The sequence below is a fragment of the Hyaena hyaena genome, unplaced genomic scaffold (genome assembly GCF_003009895.1).
Source record: "Hyaena hyaena isolate Hyena2069 unplaced genomic scaffold, ASM300989v1 scaffold_529, whole genome shotgun sequence".
NCBI classification, from domain to species: domain Eukaryota; kingdom Metazoa; phylum Chordata; class Mammalia; order Carnivora; family Hyaenidae; genus Hyaena; species Hyaena hyaena.
Genome location: NW_024081162.1, coordinates 632,110 through 648,875, shown reverse-complemented (window position 1 = coordinate 648,875; position 16,766 = coordinate 632,110). Strand labels below are relative to the sequence as shown.

Genomic DNA, 16,766 nt, shown 5'->3' with positions numbered 1-16,766 from the left:
GATGACATGTAAAAATATCAGCCTTGTTTGTCCTCCAGAGATAAGTTCTTGCATGTCCGAATCATTATTTTATGATATGACTTCATTTATTAGAGGTCACTATAAAACATGTGAAAAGTTGTTCTTTGTATCACTTGTAGCTAACACTACTTATTTTGTAGAGAAAATGTTAGTGATCATTATTGATTAATAAGTAACATTAAATATTCTTCAGAAGTAATATTTGTGATCATAGTGGTACTTGGGATTTTATGTAGAACCTTCTCCCATATATTTAGAATATGCACTGATAGGTATTAATTGGGCATGGATACTCATTTGAAAACCAGCCTTACATTCTCCCATCCAAGTACTCACCAGGCCTGACCCTGCTTAGCTTCCGAGATCAGATGAGATCGGGCACGTTCAGGGTGGTGTGGCCATAGACATTGCATTCTTTTAGTAAACAATAGTGGCAGACAATCTCATTTTCCCCTCATTTGGGATCAGAGGTGAAGGAATCTACATACTAGTTTCTAATCCCTGAGTCATAGCAAGGGGCCACCTAAGAAGTGCAGTATTGTGGGGAGCTAAATTCTTTTGAGAGTTGAGGGAGCAACCGTTATTCCAATTGCGTTGTATATAAAACCGACTCTACCTAAGATTGCTACCGGCATAAATATTTTATGTTAGCCAGGGTACATTGGTGTTGAACTTTACCTTTTCACATGACTTGTAGGTAATGTAGGGGATCCACTGGATATTCTCTAGGATTCATTTTGCCTCTTAAGTCTCTATAGTGATTTCATATTTGGGGTGCCATAAATTCTGATGTCTGGTGTATCCCAATGCTGCTGAGGGGAAGAACAGGAGAGCAGGGCAGATTTTAAAATAGTGTACCAATCAAGGATACTGGTAAAAGCACATAGGTATGGATGTGGACTTCTTCTGTGACTCCTCTTCTTTTCTGCTGCTGCCAGTACTACCCTTCCTGTCTTCTTTGCAAACATTTGGTAAATTAATGGGAGGGGGTGTATAAGATGTATAGGAAGTGAAGGTGATACTACTTTCACTTTATCCTAGTCCTTATATATTGCCAAAGTACTTTGTTTTTTACATTATTTATTTGGTCTTTACAGCAGTTCTATACAAGGCAGCAGATTTTTTAGGTGAGAAAACTGAGATACCAAGAGGGTTAATGACTTGCTGAAGGTTTTCTAGTAGGTATCTCTCATAGCCAGGCCTGAAATAGATTGTTTTAGACTGCTTACCTAGGCTTCTTTCTAACATGTCAGTGACAAAAGGGTGCTCAAGCCTGAGAATGGTAAATAAAGTGGGAATTTGAATGTATGGCTGGAGGGAAACATTAGGCGACTTTGCCTAATTTTGAGTTTGATTCTTGTGAGTGATAAGGTGACTCTGTCATAGTTGTATAGGCCTAAATGTGATTATACACAACCACAAATATGTTAAAAATATTTAGGGGTGCCTGGGTGGCTCAGTTGGTTAAGTGTCGTACTTCAGCCCAGGTCATGATCTCATAGTCTGTGAGTTTGAGCCCCGCAGCAGGCTCTGTGTTAAGAGCTCAGAGCCTGGAGGCTGCTTTGGACTCTGTGTTTCCCTCTCTCTCTGCACCTCCCCGACTCGCACTCTATCTCTTTCTCAGAAATAAATAAACATTTAAAAAAGTTAAAAATATTTAAAATGTTAAAAACAATATACATTGCTTTAAGTAAGTGATTTAAAAAGAAAACTGGTAAAGTTGGCAGAAATGAGAAATACCAATTTACACCTTATTTACATGGAATAGATTCCTAAAGCTCTGGATGAATTTTAAAAAGTATTTTAAATACTTTTACCATTTAAAATAATTTATTTTCTATGCAAGAATGCATGTCATTGGGTGAATATTACTACATTTTCCTCTTTTCTGGATATGTTTTAAGAACTCTCCATTTTCTCATTGTGTCAATGTGTATTGTGTGGATGTGTCTCTGTGTCTCCTTGTGAAGTGACTGAATTCTTTAGGGTTGATGGCAGTGGTAGTGGTGACGGGGACATGGATTTCTTCCTTCCAACTATTCACAAACATGGTAAGCAGCTGTTCCAAGGCCCTTTACTAGTATACATTTTATTTTAAATTTTCTTTGTAGAGACAACAATATTAACTGATTATGTACACGTATTATGTGCAGGTTCTTTACATATTTTATCTCATTAACCACAACAGCAATTTTATGAAGTAGTATTTGCTCCGTGTTACAGTTACCCAGCTAGGCAAGTGATCAAGCCAGAATCAAATCCTTGCCTGCCTCCAAGTCCAGACTTTTCTTCGTATGAACCCAGTACAGTTTCCTGATTCTCACTGTAATAGAAACTTTCCTTGAATATCATTTATAAAATGATTTTTGAAAACTCATTTACATAGCTTTGAATACTTAAAAAGAGATAAATAGAACATTTATATTTTTATGTTAAATGTATCATGCTTATTTTAATTACGAAAAAGAACCAGCAGTCTTTGTATGTAGTATTTAATCAGAATAGATGGGAAAAAGAAATTAAGAAGGCAATAAAATGGGAAGAATTCATTGCCAGTCAGTGGGAGGGAATACTGAAAAGAATGCATTTGAAGTAAATCCATATACAAGCATGATTCATATACAAGCATTATTCAGCTTTTTACCGCAGACATTTTTTTTTTTTTTGGTATGGGGACAAAACAAATAGAATACTTATTTCTTTAGGGAGAACTCTTTCTAATCTTTAGATGTTCTTTTTTGTCACAATTTCAGGTTTTATATTTGAGGGTCAGAACTCACGTTCCTACCCTTTTCTTGCCTAACTTCTATTAATGCCTCAAGGAGCCGCTGTATTTTATTACTGTGTTACTTTTGGCATTGCTCATTTTTTCTTATTTGCATATATTAATACAGCACAAAAGTTGAACATATTTCTTAGGAAATAATTCAGTACTTCTTTAGATATTGGCACCTCTTTAGTTGCAAGATTAGAACGTTTGGGGCCGGGAGAGGTAGATCTGTAGTATCATAATGTGTTAACAAAATAGACCTAGAAACCAAGAATCTGTTCAGCCAGATTGATGAAAATCATATGGAAACTCTCATAAAGGTAAAAGTCATTTGGCTTGTTTTCTTCTGAGGTCAGCAAAGGTTGTGGGAGACTTTCCTCATATACTCTGTGTGGAAGAATGTTCTCTTTCATAGAGGAGAAAAAGAAAAACAAGTTTTCCTTATTCATCTCCAAGTGCTTATACAGCACTTGTATATCACACTGGTGCCAAAATAGGGAAAGGTCATAAAAGCATGAATATGTGTGGCAACCATTTGTGTCTGCCTTTCTTTCTAAAACAAATTAGAACGTACTCAGTGAATGGTATAACTCTTTTCAAAAAGTTGTTGCTTGGCTTTTCTTTTGGTTTGCAAATTACTTATTAACATTTTCTTGCTATTTGTTGGAACTTATTCATGCAGCCAGTCTAGGAGTGGCTTCACAAATTCTAGTGACAATTGCAGCCTCTGACCATGCTCATGGTATATTTGAATTTAGCCCCGAGTCACTCTTTGTCAGTGGAACTGAACCAGAAGATGGGTACAGCACTGTTACACTAAATGTGAGTACATTTTTTCCCCTCCAGCCTTAGACATTTTGCCTACTTTTATTTTTTTCCCAAAGCTTATTTATTTATTTTGGGAGAGAGAGAGAGAGAGAATGAGCAGGGGAGGAGCAGAGAGGGAGAGAGAGAGAATGCCAAGCAGGCTCCACACTACCAGTGTAGAGCCTGACCCAGGGCTCAAACCCATGAACCATGAGATCATTACCTGAGCCAAAATCAAGAGTCAGATACTTAACCCACTGAGTCACCTAGATGCCCCCACCTTGTCTTATTTTAAAAGTGTTTTATTGTATTATAAAGGTGTCCTTTATGTTATTATTTTTTCCTTTTTAGATAGAGGGGAATGAACCTAGTGATATACACAGTACAAATTGATCATTGAATAGGGATTTGAATAAAGACATTTGTCTTTTTATGTATTTTTGAATAGAAGTTTATCTTGTGATTCTGAGGAATCCTGACTCTTTAAGGAATATAGTGGAGCAATACAAATAATATTTATGTAGATTTTGTACTCATTCACTTAGGCTGTGGTAACAAATGTCTCCTAAAGCTCAGTGGCTTAAGGAAACAAAGATTTGTTTTTCCACTCATGGTATATCTCTAACTTAGCAGTTGTTGGTCATTGAAGGATCAAAGATTACAGAGGCAGCAGCTCAGGGAGCCCTTCTGTCTTCACTGTGGTTGGGGTCAGGTGGGGGTGGGAATGTGGGTGTAGCGAACTGCATATAGGCTCTTATAGTTTCTTGTGATTCAGAACATTTCCATTTACACTGTTTTGGTCAACGCAAGTTACATGGCAATGCCGAACGTTAATGGGTAGAAAGATGCAATCCTATCTCATATCTCTCTGAAAAGGAAAAAAAACCCAAAACATTTAATGAACAGCACTAATAATGACAACTCTATATAGGAGGGGTGTGTGTTTGTGTGTGTACTTCCTACACTGCTTTGTTCCAGTTAGGAATGAAGCAGGATTCTATTGTTGAACAACTGGCATGAGCTAGAAGCTTGCTCACCATCCTCAAATTTTATATAAATAATGAAGAAAGATCACTCAAAATATATCTCTTCAGCACTTTTGTAGCAGATCTTCAATATTAGAAAGGACAACTAAGTATTCAAAAAAGAATTAAAAGAAAGGATCAAATTTTATAAAATTCTTGTCTTGAATGTTACTTTAACATTCATATTTAAGTATAAATAAAATTTATTATTTGGGACCTACTTGGAGTAGTTTTAAACCTATTTACTCTTCTGAACATCATTTTATTTTTATTTTTATTAAAAAAATTTTTAATGTTTTATTTCTGGGAGAGAGAGAGAGAAAGAGAGAGAGACAGCATGAGCAGGGGAGGGTCAGAGAGAGAGGGAGACACAGAATTCGAAGCAGGCTTCAGGCTCTGAGCTAGCTGTCAGCACAGGGCCCTATGCAGGGCTTGAACCCACAAACCGTGAGATCATGACCTGAGCTGAAGTTGGACGCTTAACCGACTGAGCCACCCAGGTGTCCCCTGAACATCTTTTTAAAATTTTTTTCTAATGTTTGTTTATTTTTGAGAGAGAGGGAGAGACAGAGTATGAGTGGGACAGAGGCAGAGGGGAAGAGAGAGACACACACAGAATCTGAAACAGGCTCCAGGCTCTTGAGCTGTCAGCACAGAACCCGATGCAGGGCTCAAACTTGCGAAACACAAGATCACGACCGGAGCTGAAGTCCGATGCTTAACTGACTGAGCCACCCAGGCGCCCTTACTGTTCTTAACATCTTACTGGCAAAAACATTTCTTCTGAAATATATTTTATCAAACCTTGGGTGAAATTTTTTTTTTTGGTGAGTTTTCCATATTACATTGAAGATAAAGGGAAATAATTTGTTTTCCAAAATGAGTTTTATTTTTAACTTTTCAGAAAATATCATTCATTATTCCTTATAATGAAGTATATACCATCTTTGTAGTAAAAAAAAATATTCATGAGTGTATTTAAATATAATAAGTTATAGGGGTGCCTAGGTGGGTCATTTGACTCTTGATTTCAGCTCAGGTCATGATACGCTTTGTGGGTTCAGACCCCATTTTGGGCTCTGCACTGGTGGTGTGGAACCTGCTTGGGATTATCCCTCTCTCTCTGCTGCACCCCTGCTTGTGTTCTCTCTGTCTCTCTCAAAATAAATAAATAAACTTTAAAAAATATACACATATTAATTATTAATTACATTTGCTTCATTACTAATATATGATTGCAGAAAAGATAGAGCTATCGGTAGTTTAGTTAGAAGCTAAAAATGTTCAATCAATTTGTAGCTTCATGGAACATCATGTTTTAAGTAGACTTTTGAGGATCTTCAAAGATGGGTAGTACTTCTTTGAACCTTGCCATCAAGAATTTTATGTTCTTTATATGGAAACCAACTTGACAGTAAACTACTTAAAAAAAAGAATTTTATGTTCTTTTTTTTTTTTAAATGTTTGTTTATTTTTGAGACAGAGACAGAGTGCAAGTGGGGGAAGGGTAAAGAGAGAGGGAGACAGAATCCAAAGCAGGCTCCAGGCTCCAACCTTTCAGCACAGTCTGATACGGGGCTCAAATGCCTGAGCCGTAAGATCATGACCTGAGCCAAAGTCAGACATTTAACCGACTGAGCTACTTGGGTGTCCCTAGAATCTTATATTCTTGAGAACAACTTATAAAGAATAAAATAAAAATTTAATATCCTGCAATTATTCTATATTTAAAAACCTCTAAATCAATGATTTTAATCCCTCTTTTAATACATTTTCCCATTAAATATTTTCTAGATTATGAGAAGCCATGGAGCTCTGTCTCAAGTGACTTTGCTTTGGAGCATAGACTCAGATCCTGATGGCGATCTCGCCTTCACCTCTGGCAATGTCACATTTGAGATTGGGCAGAAGAGTGCCAACATCACAGTGGAAATACTTCCCGATGAAGATCCAGAACTGGATAAGGCCTTCTCTGTGTCAATCATCAGTGTGTCTAGTGGCTCTTTGGGAGTTCACACTAATGCCACATTAACAGTTTTGGCTAGTGATGATCCTTGTGGGGTCTTCATCTTTTCCGAGAAAAATAGGCCTATCAAAGTTGAGGAAGCAACCCAGAATATCACACTATCAGTGATAAGGTTAAAAGGCCTTATGGGAAAAGTCTCAGTCACTTATGCAACACTGGATGATATGGAAAAACCACCTTATTTTCCACCTAGTATGGCCAGAGCAACTCAAGGAAGAGACTATATACCAGCTTCTGGATTCGCTCTTTTCAGAGCCAATCAGAGTGAGGCAACCATAACCATTTCAATTTTGGATGATGATGAACCGGAAAGGTCGGAGTCTGTGTTTATTGAACTACTTAACTCTACTTTGATAGAGAAAGTACAGGATCGTCCAAGTAAGTAACCATCAGTTTGTTATTATTCTTATTAGAGGTTAGAATCCTAAAATAATAAATTAAGAATTGGGTATAGTAGAAAAATCTATAAAAATAGTAATCTCTGACTCTGAAAGCATCCTCTTACAAAAGTTTATCTGTAAGGAAGTGGGACACTTGAAAATAAGAAATCATGTTTTACAGGTCCCTTATGTTCTCAGACTAAATTTTTAAAAGCTTCTATATAGTCCAGTGCGACTGACCTCTAGTATTGTTGTATTATATATTATAGCTTCCACATCATTCTAGAATTAATCTGGGGATTTCAGGGACAATCCTGGTAGCAAGATCCTGAGTCTCCCTCACCTTGATGCATTCTGGACAATTCCTTAACCCATATAGCCTCTTTGGCCATTAGTATATAGATCCAGCAGCTGCATGAGGGGAGGGAGACAGGATTGTATAGCAGTATGAAATCCTGTAAATTTGTGGGTCACTGAGAATTGAGAAGAAGGCACTAGCTGGGGATAAGAATGAGAGTGACCCACATTGGGCAGAGGATCTGGTGCATCACCTGGGGTTTTGGCTAAGTAACTTTGTAGAGAGAGTCTGGTGGCTACTGGTGGAGACCATGCCTCACGCTTGTGGAACTTAAAGCAGGTATTGCATTACACCTTGTTCATTAGTCACCTCTCTCTAAGGGGACATGTAAATTTTGGACAGGTGTTTTTAAATAAAGAGAAGAATCTAGATTTCCTGGAATAAGGGAACAGGGGAGATTAGTGATATTAATTTGATGTCAATTTAACATCAGTTTTAGGGCCATATTTATAAGAAAACAAAACCTTCTTACGGAAACTGGAATTACATCTTCCAAAGATGTAAGATTCCAAGAGCTACATGTTGATTGTGTTTTGCCATATAGATTAAGTTTTCTCATAAATAAATTTCTTCACCTTCCTGTAATACCTAGATGGATATACTATATAGTGAACAGCGTTCTTGTCCACAGTGTAAGTAACTGTAGTCCAGGATTATAGAAAGATATTTACTTTATAGGATAACTGCTCACATTAAATGTTCAAATTATAGTCAAGGTTAAAATTCTTAACATTCTTAACAAGATTTAGGATCAATTAAAATTTGTAATAAAACCCACTGATTAATCTTATTAAGTAAGAATTATAAAATAAAGCTTAGTTTTCAAGGAACTCACAGTTTATTGAATGAGATAGAAATAATGCTAGAGAGAGTATCATATACAGTGGTGGCTAGGCCTATGGGTGTTGCTGTTAAGGTGAGTTATGTTCCAATGTATAGTAATAAACTATTGGACATAATCTTTTTCGGCCTTCAGTTTCCTTATCTATTATACAGAAATATCATGGGGCTTAAATACAATGATATATGTGAAAATGAACACAGTGCCTGGCACATGGTAAGCATTCAGTAGGTATGAACAGTTATTGTTAATAATGTGTTATATGCAGAATATTATATATTCAATATGTGCTGTGGAATAGGAGAAACAAACACCATGTATTTCATGTTTGCTGTGTTCCTGAAACTAGGCAGCATACTTAGGGCAATTTACAATAGGCATAAGATACGATGTAAAATACTTAAGGAGCAATTAAATGCAAATCTGTTTGATAGTGACTAAATTTTAATAGACAGAATCAGTGTAGGACCCAATAGGCTCTCTTCTGCTATGCTCTGAGTATACTCATTAATTTTGAGGAGAGCAGTATGAGAAGATGTGATCAGCACATGGGTAAGAGTGTAGGGCAGAAGGAATAATTGTGGATAATTGACGTTTTATACCTGGTCGGATGTGGAATTGTCTGTGGGGAGTGGGAGATTTAGACAACCCCCTACAGGATGCCTGTTTATGTGTCTGTCAGGTGCTAGCATGATACTTTCTGTGACTTCCTCCCCATCTTTGTGCCTCCGATTCCCTCATCTGTAAAATGTGGACAATGTTAGCTGCCCCATAGAGATGGTATGGGGATTAAATAATGTGATACAAGAAAAGTGCTTAGAACAATGCCTGGTAAATTCTTGCCTAATCTAGTTGAATTTAATTATATTCTATTGCTTTATTGTGAATAAATCAATATTTTTGATTTTGGTTTTGACAGCGATATAATTTAGCATGGTCTGGGCCTATACCGTAGAAATTAAAGAGTGTTACTGTTTTTAGATTACGTTGTCAGAAAATGTAATTTTATTATCACATGTATCCAAGTGCTACAGTTGTTAGAAATTCTAAATACCAACTCAAAATTGTTCACTGCTAGTAAGAGTTTGTTGATGCTTCATTTGTGTTAAAAGGTCGCTCATTGTGTAGTTTTGTCAAGGATGCTCGTTGAAATTGAACCCAGAAAATAGGGAGAGTTTGTGGAAGGTCCTGTCTCTAAAATCAGTGGCAAGTGAGAAGAAAGCCTTGAAAGTACTGAGCACACTTGATTGTCTCAGTGTTGGAGTAGCATTGAGGCTGACTGCTTTCTGGACAAGGTAGTTGAGTGAGTGTTAACTAAGAGGGGGCAAAGAGGAATAGGTTTGTGAGCAAGGACAGGGACACAGAGAGGCAGTAATTTAATTAGAGAATGATGATTTGCAGCTGGTCTTTGAGGGCACAAAGCTTAATTACTTTCCTACTCAATTTTGTAACTGAAATGCTGTTTTTTAAAACAAATTTATGGCCTGGTAACTAATTAGAAGAGCATATTTCTGTAGGTGTCATCATTATCTGTTTTAATATTATGCGAAGTGATGATTAGTCACACTCAAATCATTTTTTGCCTTTTGACAAATTTCCAATACTTATTATTCCTGTAGGGTGACTGTTCCTTTGCTAGAGATTCTATAATAAAAATCTCTCTAGAATGTAAAGCTAAAAGAGATTAGAGACTTTCTGTTTATTTTTGTTTCCCCCGTGTCTAGGTGAGTTCCGGTACATAAGAGTCAGTAAATGTTTCTTGATACACATAGTAGAGAAAATACCAAATGAGGCTCTCATTTGGCTGATGGAATCTTACTGAGGCTTCCTGATGACTTTGGTCAGTTTGTAGAATTTTAATACGTTAGCTTTTCTTCTGTCTTTCAGTTCCAAATTCCCCACGGCTTGGGCCTAAGGTCGAAACCATTGCTCATCTAATCATCATCGCCAATGATGATGCATTTGGAACTCTTCAGCTCTCAGCACCAGTTGTTCGAGTGGCAGAAAATCATGTTGGACCCATTATCAATGTGACCAGAGCAGGAGGAGCATTCGCAGATGTTTCTGTGAAGTTTAAAGTCGTGCCGATAACTGCAGTGGCGGGTGAGAAGAGATATCCAAGGAGCAGTGAAGTGTTTTAGAGGGAAATTATATCCTTAATTAACAAAGCCACTTAGAGATGTAGTTAGAAAAGTGAGCTAGAAAAAATAGTTCTCTTGCATCTTTTTAAAGGCATAAATGTAGAGCTTTTATCATGAATTTATGACGCTAGTTTTGCAGAAAACTTGAAAAACGTTGGCAAAATTATATATGAATTTTAAAGTTAAATGACCAAAATATGCACACATCAATGAAAAGTAAACTGAGGAAAGTATTAGGCTTTCTCTATCTGTACTTTTTAGTTTTTTGGAACGGATTCATGTGTAAATGATCCTGAGGAATTCAGGATAAAATGTGCAGCCACATGATTGCAGTGCTTGGCAACAGTCTTGTCTCTCAACCCATTTATCTTGTTTGTTTATTTATTTATGAAGAATGTGGAAGAGGCAATGGCTTGCATTAACTATTCTGTGTAAGCAAAATGATTTCATTGCCAAATGCAAGCTTTAGGGGACTGCCTTTTTTGTTGGTGCAGTTACAGCATCTAGAGGGAGGTTTGCCAGAGAGCTATTCAATTAGAATCTTTCTAGCATGCGCTTGGAGGAATAGGCATGTGATTGGACAGAATAGCATGCTTGACCTTTTGAAATAAATCATTTGGATATGATACTTTCTTGAAAAGATAATAAACAGGGCTTAGTTCCTAAGTGGGGTGTGTGTATGTGCACATGTGTGTGTGTGCACATGTCATGTGTGCATGCATATGTCATAGGTAGTCTGACGATTGCCTGACTGTCTATAGGGGGACAAATAGTGGGGATGAATTAGTGTTCTAGGAAATTTGCCCTTAGGCTTCATAAGAAGACTCTTCTTTTCCTACCCACTCTTTGACCAGAAATAAAGCTCCTGCCAACCTGAGCAGTATGCAGTAGCAGCTTTTAATCCAGTTTTGTAGAAAGCCTATGGTTTCCAGCTGTAACATTGATAATGCAGACATGCCTGTAATTATACACAGTTTAATTTCTCTTTCTAGTGAGGTCAGGATTCTAGTTCTGTTCTTTGTTTTAAAATTGTACATGTTTTCTTTTCTTTTGTAGATAAGGGGTTATCTTGTGGTAATGGATGACTCTGTATCTTTGTGTTCATATATGTATAGTCTCTCTATGACTTATGTCTGTATATGACAAATTGAAGGAATTGTGTATGCGTCTTACTAAAAAGGAAAGGATAAACTTGAACATCTTTTTGAGGTCTTTTTCATTCTTTTATGATCTCAAACCCATTTTTTTCTGGGAAGAGAGGCAAAATCATTTTGTTTAGAAATATATGTAGTCATTGTCTTCAAAACTTTACAAGTATATCTATGAAATTTGATACATCATAGTATTTCACTAGTATATGGCATGTTTATTACCATATTTGGAAACTGTCTTAGCATTTTGCTTTTTATCTTTATAGGTGAAGATTATAGCATAGCTTCATCGGATGTGGTCTTGCTAGAAGGGGAAACCAGTAAAGCTGTGCCAATATACATAATTAATGACATCTACCCTGAGCTGGAAGAATCTTTTCTTGTGCAACTGCTGAATGAGACAACAGGAGGAGCCAAATTAGGGGTGTTAACAGAGGCGATCATTATCATTGAGGCCTCTGATGACCCCTATGGATTATTTGGTAACCAAACTAGTTTTAACTCATTGATATAGATCATATATTTCTTTATTTTGGGGGACTTAGAATTAATTTGATCATGTTTCTCTTTTTAACCTGCTGTTACTGATATATAGGATACCTATACACCCTCACTAGCAGTGCTTAGTGGTAGGTAATTTAAAAAAAGATCAGTGTCTTAGCATAAATATGTAAGTGACAAACTTTTAGGCTTTTAAGTCAGATATGACCTCGAGAGGTGTTTTCTGGATCTTAGACAATTCTTTCAAAAGTTAACTTACAGAAATATACACAAAAATTTGGATTTCTGGGCTTTCATGATTAGCAGGAAATCTGGCAACACTGAGCCACCTTTCCTGCATAGCATCGGTTGTGGGAGCAAAATAGCAGCTTACTGTTTGAACCAGGCTTGCATAGTGCGATTAGCCGCAGAAGTTGGTAGACCCACCTCGCTCATGACTGGCCCCTGTGGGATTCTGAGTTGTGGTTTCTCTTTCTATCATAGAGATGAATAATTTGGAAATTTTGAAAGATTGCTAAAGGGAAAAAAAAGAATCAACTATAGGAGGATAATGGTTAGGCCTGTGTTGACTCAGTTTCATTTTGTATTTGACATAAACTCTGTTCTGCCCTTCAGGTTTTCAGATTACTAAACTTATTGTAGAGGAACCTGAGTTTAACTCAGTGAAGGTAAACCTGCCAATAATTCGAAATTCTGGGACACTCGGCAATGTTACTGTTCAGTGGGTCGCCACCATTAATGGACAGCTTGCTACTGGTGACCTGCAAGTTGTCTCAGGTAATGTGACCTTTGCCCCTGGGGAAACCATTCAAACCTTGTTGTTAGAGGTCCTGGCTGACGACGTTCCGGAGATCGAAGAGGTGAGAGGAATGGCTAGTATAGAATGACACTGTAAATCCTATCTTGTCTTATAGTGACTAGAACAAATGGCTGTTGTTGTGGCATTTATAGAGAATGTCAAGCTAATTATTTCTACAAGAATTTTCAAAATATGGTAGTGTAAAAGCAATTTTTACAGATAACAAAAGCAAGAATATTCTAGAAAAAAGTCTTGTATATATCATAGCTTATGAAGTGTAACTTTTTTGTATGATTACATTGTATTTTTCAACATTTTTATTGAATGATTAAGTATACATAATTTATAGATTTAACATGTCTATTTATACATTTTTCCATATAAACTCTTAATTTGTTTGTATCCAGACTCCCTTTTTGCTTGAGTGTTAGCCAGTTATCTTAATTAAATTTAGATTTTGATTTTCTACTCCTTCATTTATTCTTCAGTAGTTTTGAGAATTTACTATATGACAGTTACCACATTAGACTTATCTATCTGATATTTCAGGGTGAAGAAACTAGGTGGCAAATAAAAATAGAGCCTCAGTGGGAAAGTTGGTTCATTATTAATATAGATTAGCTAAAGATAATTTTATATTATGAAATTCAAGTATTATTAAAGCTTAGTTCTCATTAAATTACTTTTAATGGCATTTATTTTGTAATAGTATCAGATTTTTGTAGAAAGGAAGTCCATAACATTTCACTTGAATGATAATTATATCATTATTCAGTTCTAAAATATTAGATGTTAGTTAATACAGATAAAACGTTTCTCTTTCCTTCTCTCTAAATTTAGGTGGCATTATGGTATGATGTCTTTTGTTTTAAATTTTGTCAGAGAATATCCATTTAAGATAATGTGGGAATTAAAGCATAATAGATTAACTACTTATAAAACATACATGCAATATTTTCCCTAAATTAATAAAAGGATAGAAGGGACATAAAATGTATTATTGAAATGGTAACTATAAACAAGGATCGAAAAATTGATTCCCAAGATTATACAAATGAATATTAAGGAATTTAAATAGTCTGTGTTTGTTAGTATAGTCGTGCTTTACTATTAGTAGATGATAATGGATTATTCTGTTACATGTTGGGTTTATAGATGTAATGAGGGGAGTTTCTTTGAGTCCATTCATATTACATTTTATTTTGTCCTTGTATGGATTATATGTTTTATCCCCCCCCCTGCATTATTGTTATTTTAATTTCAGAATTGGGATTCTGTTAAGGAAATTTTCACTGTATTTTTAGGTTATCCAAGTGCAACTAACTCATGCCTCTGGTGGAGGTACTATTGGGTTAGATCGAGTGGCAAATATTATTATTCCCGCCAATGATAATCCTTATGGTACAGTAGCCTTTGTTCAGTCGGTTTATCGGGTTCAAGAGCCTCTGGAGCGAAGTTCCTGTGCTAACATAACTGTCAGGCGAAGGTATATGAAATAATGGCTTCTATCTGTGGGGTGGGTGGGCCTTGTGGGTGGTAGGAAGTGACCTCTTATGCAATTAAATAATTTAGGTTTGGTAGTTATTATAAAATAGAAATTATTTTGTAGGTTATGATAGTTTGTTAATTGAATTACGCTTAATATGAAGGGCCCAATATATTTATCATACCTATTCTTAGTGAAATGGATAATAGATTATACATCATTGGGCTTTCTTTTTCACAGAAAGTTATTGCTTTAATTTATGGTTTGTTTGAATTACAAGTTAAATACAACTAGCTTCCAAATTAAAGAATATTCAGATGCTGTATGAGGTGGCTGGTTTTCAGGTTGTTTTTTTCCACATATGTGTGTGTGAGGCAGCATACAGTTCACTGAGCTCCCTCAGAAAGAGAAAATATGGGGTCTTGAGAATTTGTGGCAAGTAATTACATTTCCTTAAAATGCACTCATGCTGTTATCATTATTACTTTGTTTCTGTGAAATCTGGTAATGAAAATTCATTTTCTAATTCTGTTCAATGATTCTGAAATGGATTTGATTTGAATATTCTTATTACTTTGTTTCTGTGAAAAATGGTAATGAAAATTCATTTACTAATACTGTTTGATAATTCTGAAATGGATATGATTTGGGTATCTTTGAATAGCTTGGTTAAGAGTAACTATTGTTTAATTGAAAACCAGCAAGATTCCCTTACATGAGAAAATAAAATGGTGAATGACAAATATAATTAAGAAACCTAGTTGTATTTGTGCTATTACTTCCACACTTAAAAACAAGTAAAAACAGCAGTCACTATTTTCCTTTTCTAATTAATCCACAGATTGCTTTCAGTGCTTAACCTGTCTTTTAATTGTTAACTCCATATTTTAGCGGAGGGCATTTTGGTCGGCTGTTGTTATTCTACAGTACTTCTGATATTGATGTAGTGGCTCTTGCGGTCAAGGAAGGTCAAGATATACTGTCCTACTATGAATCGCCAATTCAAGGGGTGCCTGACCCACTGTGGAGAACTTGGGTGAATGTCTCTGCATTGGAGGAACCCCAATATATCTGTGCCACTTTGTGTCTCAGAGAACATGCATGTTTAGCATTTTCATTTTTCAGTGTGTCTGAGGGCCCCCAGTGTTTTTGGATGACGTCGTGGATCAGTCCAGTGGTTAACAGCTCAGACTCCTGGACCTACAGGAAAAACATCACCAGGGTAGCATCTCTGTTTAGTGGTCAGGCTGTGGCTGGGAGTGACTATGAGCCTGTGACAAGGCAGTGGGCCATAATGCTGGAAGGTGATGAATTTGCAAATCTCACAGTTTCTATTCTTCCTGATGATCTCCCAGAGATGGATGAGAGTTTTCTAATTTCTCTCCTTGAAGTTCACCTCATGAACATCACAGCCAGTTTTAAAAACCAGCCAACCATAGGACAGCCAAATACTTCTACAGTTGTCATAGCATTAAATGGTGATGCCTTTGGAGTCTTTGTGATCTACAGTATTAGTCCCAATACCTCAGAAGACGGCTTATATGTTGAAGTCCCGGAGCAGCCTCAAACCACAGTGGAGCTGATGATCCTCAGGACAGGTGGCAGCTTAGGTCAGGTGACCGTTGAATGGCGTGTTGTTGGTGGAACTGCTACTGAAGGCTTGGATTTTATAGGTGCTGGAGAGATTCTGACTTTTGCTGAAGGTGAGTGATGATTCTCAATGGATTTTAGATTCCCATGGTAAAGTCATCCTAGTCAGTTTTTATGATAATGTTCTTAAGAATTATTACTGTGTAGATTCTTGCTAATGTATAAAAGTGCAGTATGGTTTACAAAAGAACTTAACTTGTTAATAGTTGACATGGTATATGTAGACTGACCTGTGTCTCTTTATAAAAAAGAAAATTTTTGGGGAATGTGTGTGTCTAAAGTATAGACAGTATGAATTTTGATGACTTCATATTAAATTAAGCCTAGTGATAGAATAACTTATAATAATATGCTGAGGCTTGGATGGGGGATAACTGTTGTAAATTTTCATGAACAATATAGTTATAGGTAACTTGGCCAACAAACTAGAATTAGGATTGGATTCACGGACTCTTTTTCAGGTCTAGTTGAATCATATAATATTTAGAAGTTTGGAACATTTATGTATTTAAAATTATTGTCTTTGGGAGGGAGAAAGATCTTTATTAACATCATTGTTTAAATCATGATTTGGACAGTTATAGATTCCATATAGTTTTTAGCGTAGTGTTTGCCTGAATGAAGAAATGTACACTTAAAAAGAAACCTCACAGTATATAAAAAATGAAGGAAATAAATATTGTCCACAATTCCATGTGTTAGAGCAATTGATTGCATCTTTTGTTAACTTTTTTTTTTTTTTTTTTTAATTTTATTTATTTCTAGGAGAGAGAGAGACAGCGTGAGCAGGGGAGGGTCAGAGAGAGGGAG

At 36.2% G+C, this 16,766-nt stretch overlaps 1 protein-coding gene across 1 annotated transcript in view; it reads left to right on the top strand.

Moving 5' to 3' along the window:
- The window catches only part of ADGRV1 (adhesion G protein-coupled receptor V1), a 500,208-nt gene that overhangs the window by 62,794 nt on the left and 420,648 nt on the right, over window positions 1-16,766 (top strand). Inside the window, exons 27-34 of the mRNA XM_039255493.1 lie at window positions 1,992-2,072; window positions 3,474-3,613; window positions 6,418-7,027; window positions 10,116-10,331; window positions 11,787-12,002; window positions 12,637-12,881; window positions 14,125-14,306; window positions 15,198-16,009. Coding sequence (XP_039111424.1) covers window positions 1,992-2,072; window positions 3,474-3,613; window positions 6,418-7,027; window positions 10,116-10,331; window positions 11,787-12,002; window positions 12,637-12,881; window positions 14,125-14,306; window positions 15,198-16,009 — 2,502 coding nt within the window. The remainder of the gene's footprint in view (window positions 1-1,991; window positions 2,073-3,473; window positions 3,614-6,417; window positions 7,028-10,115; window positions 10,332-11,786; window positions 12,003-12,636; window positions 12,882-14,124; window positions 14,307-15,197; window positions 16,010-16,766) is intronic.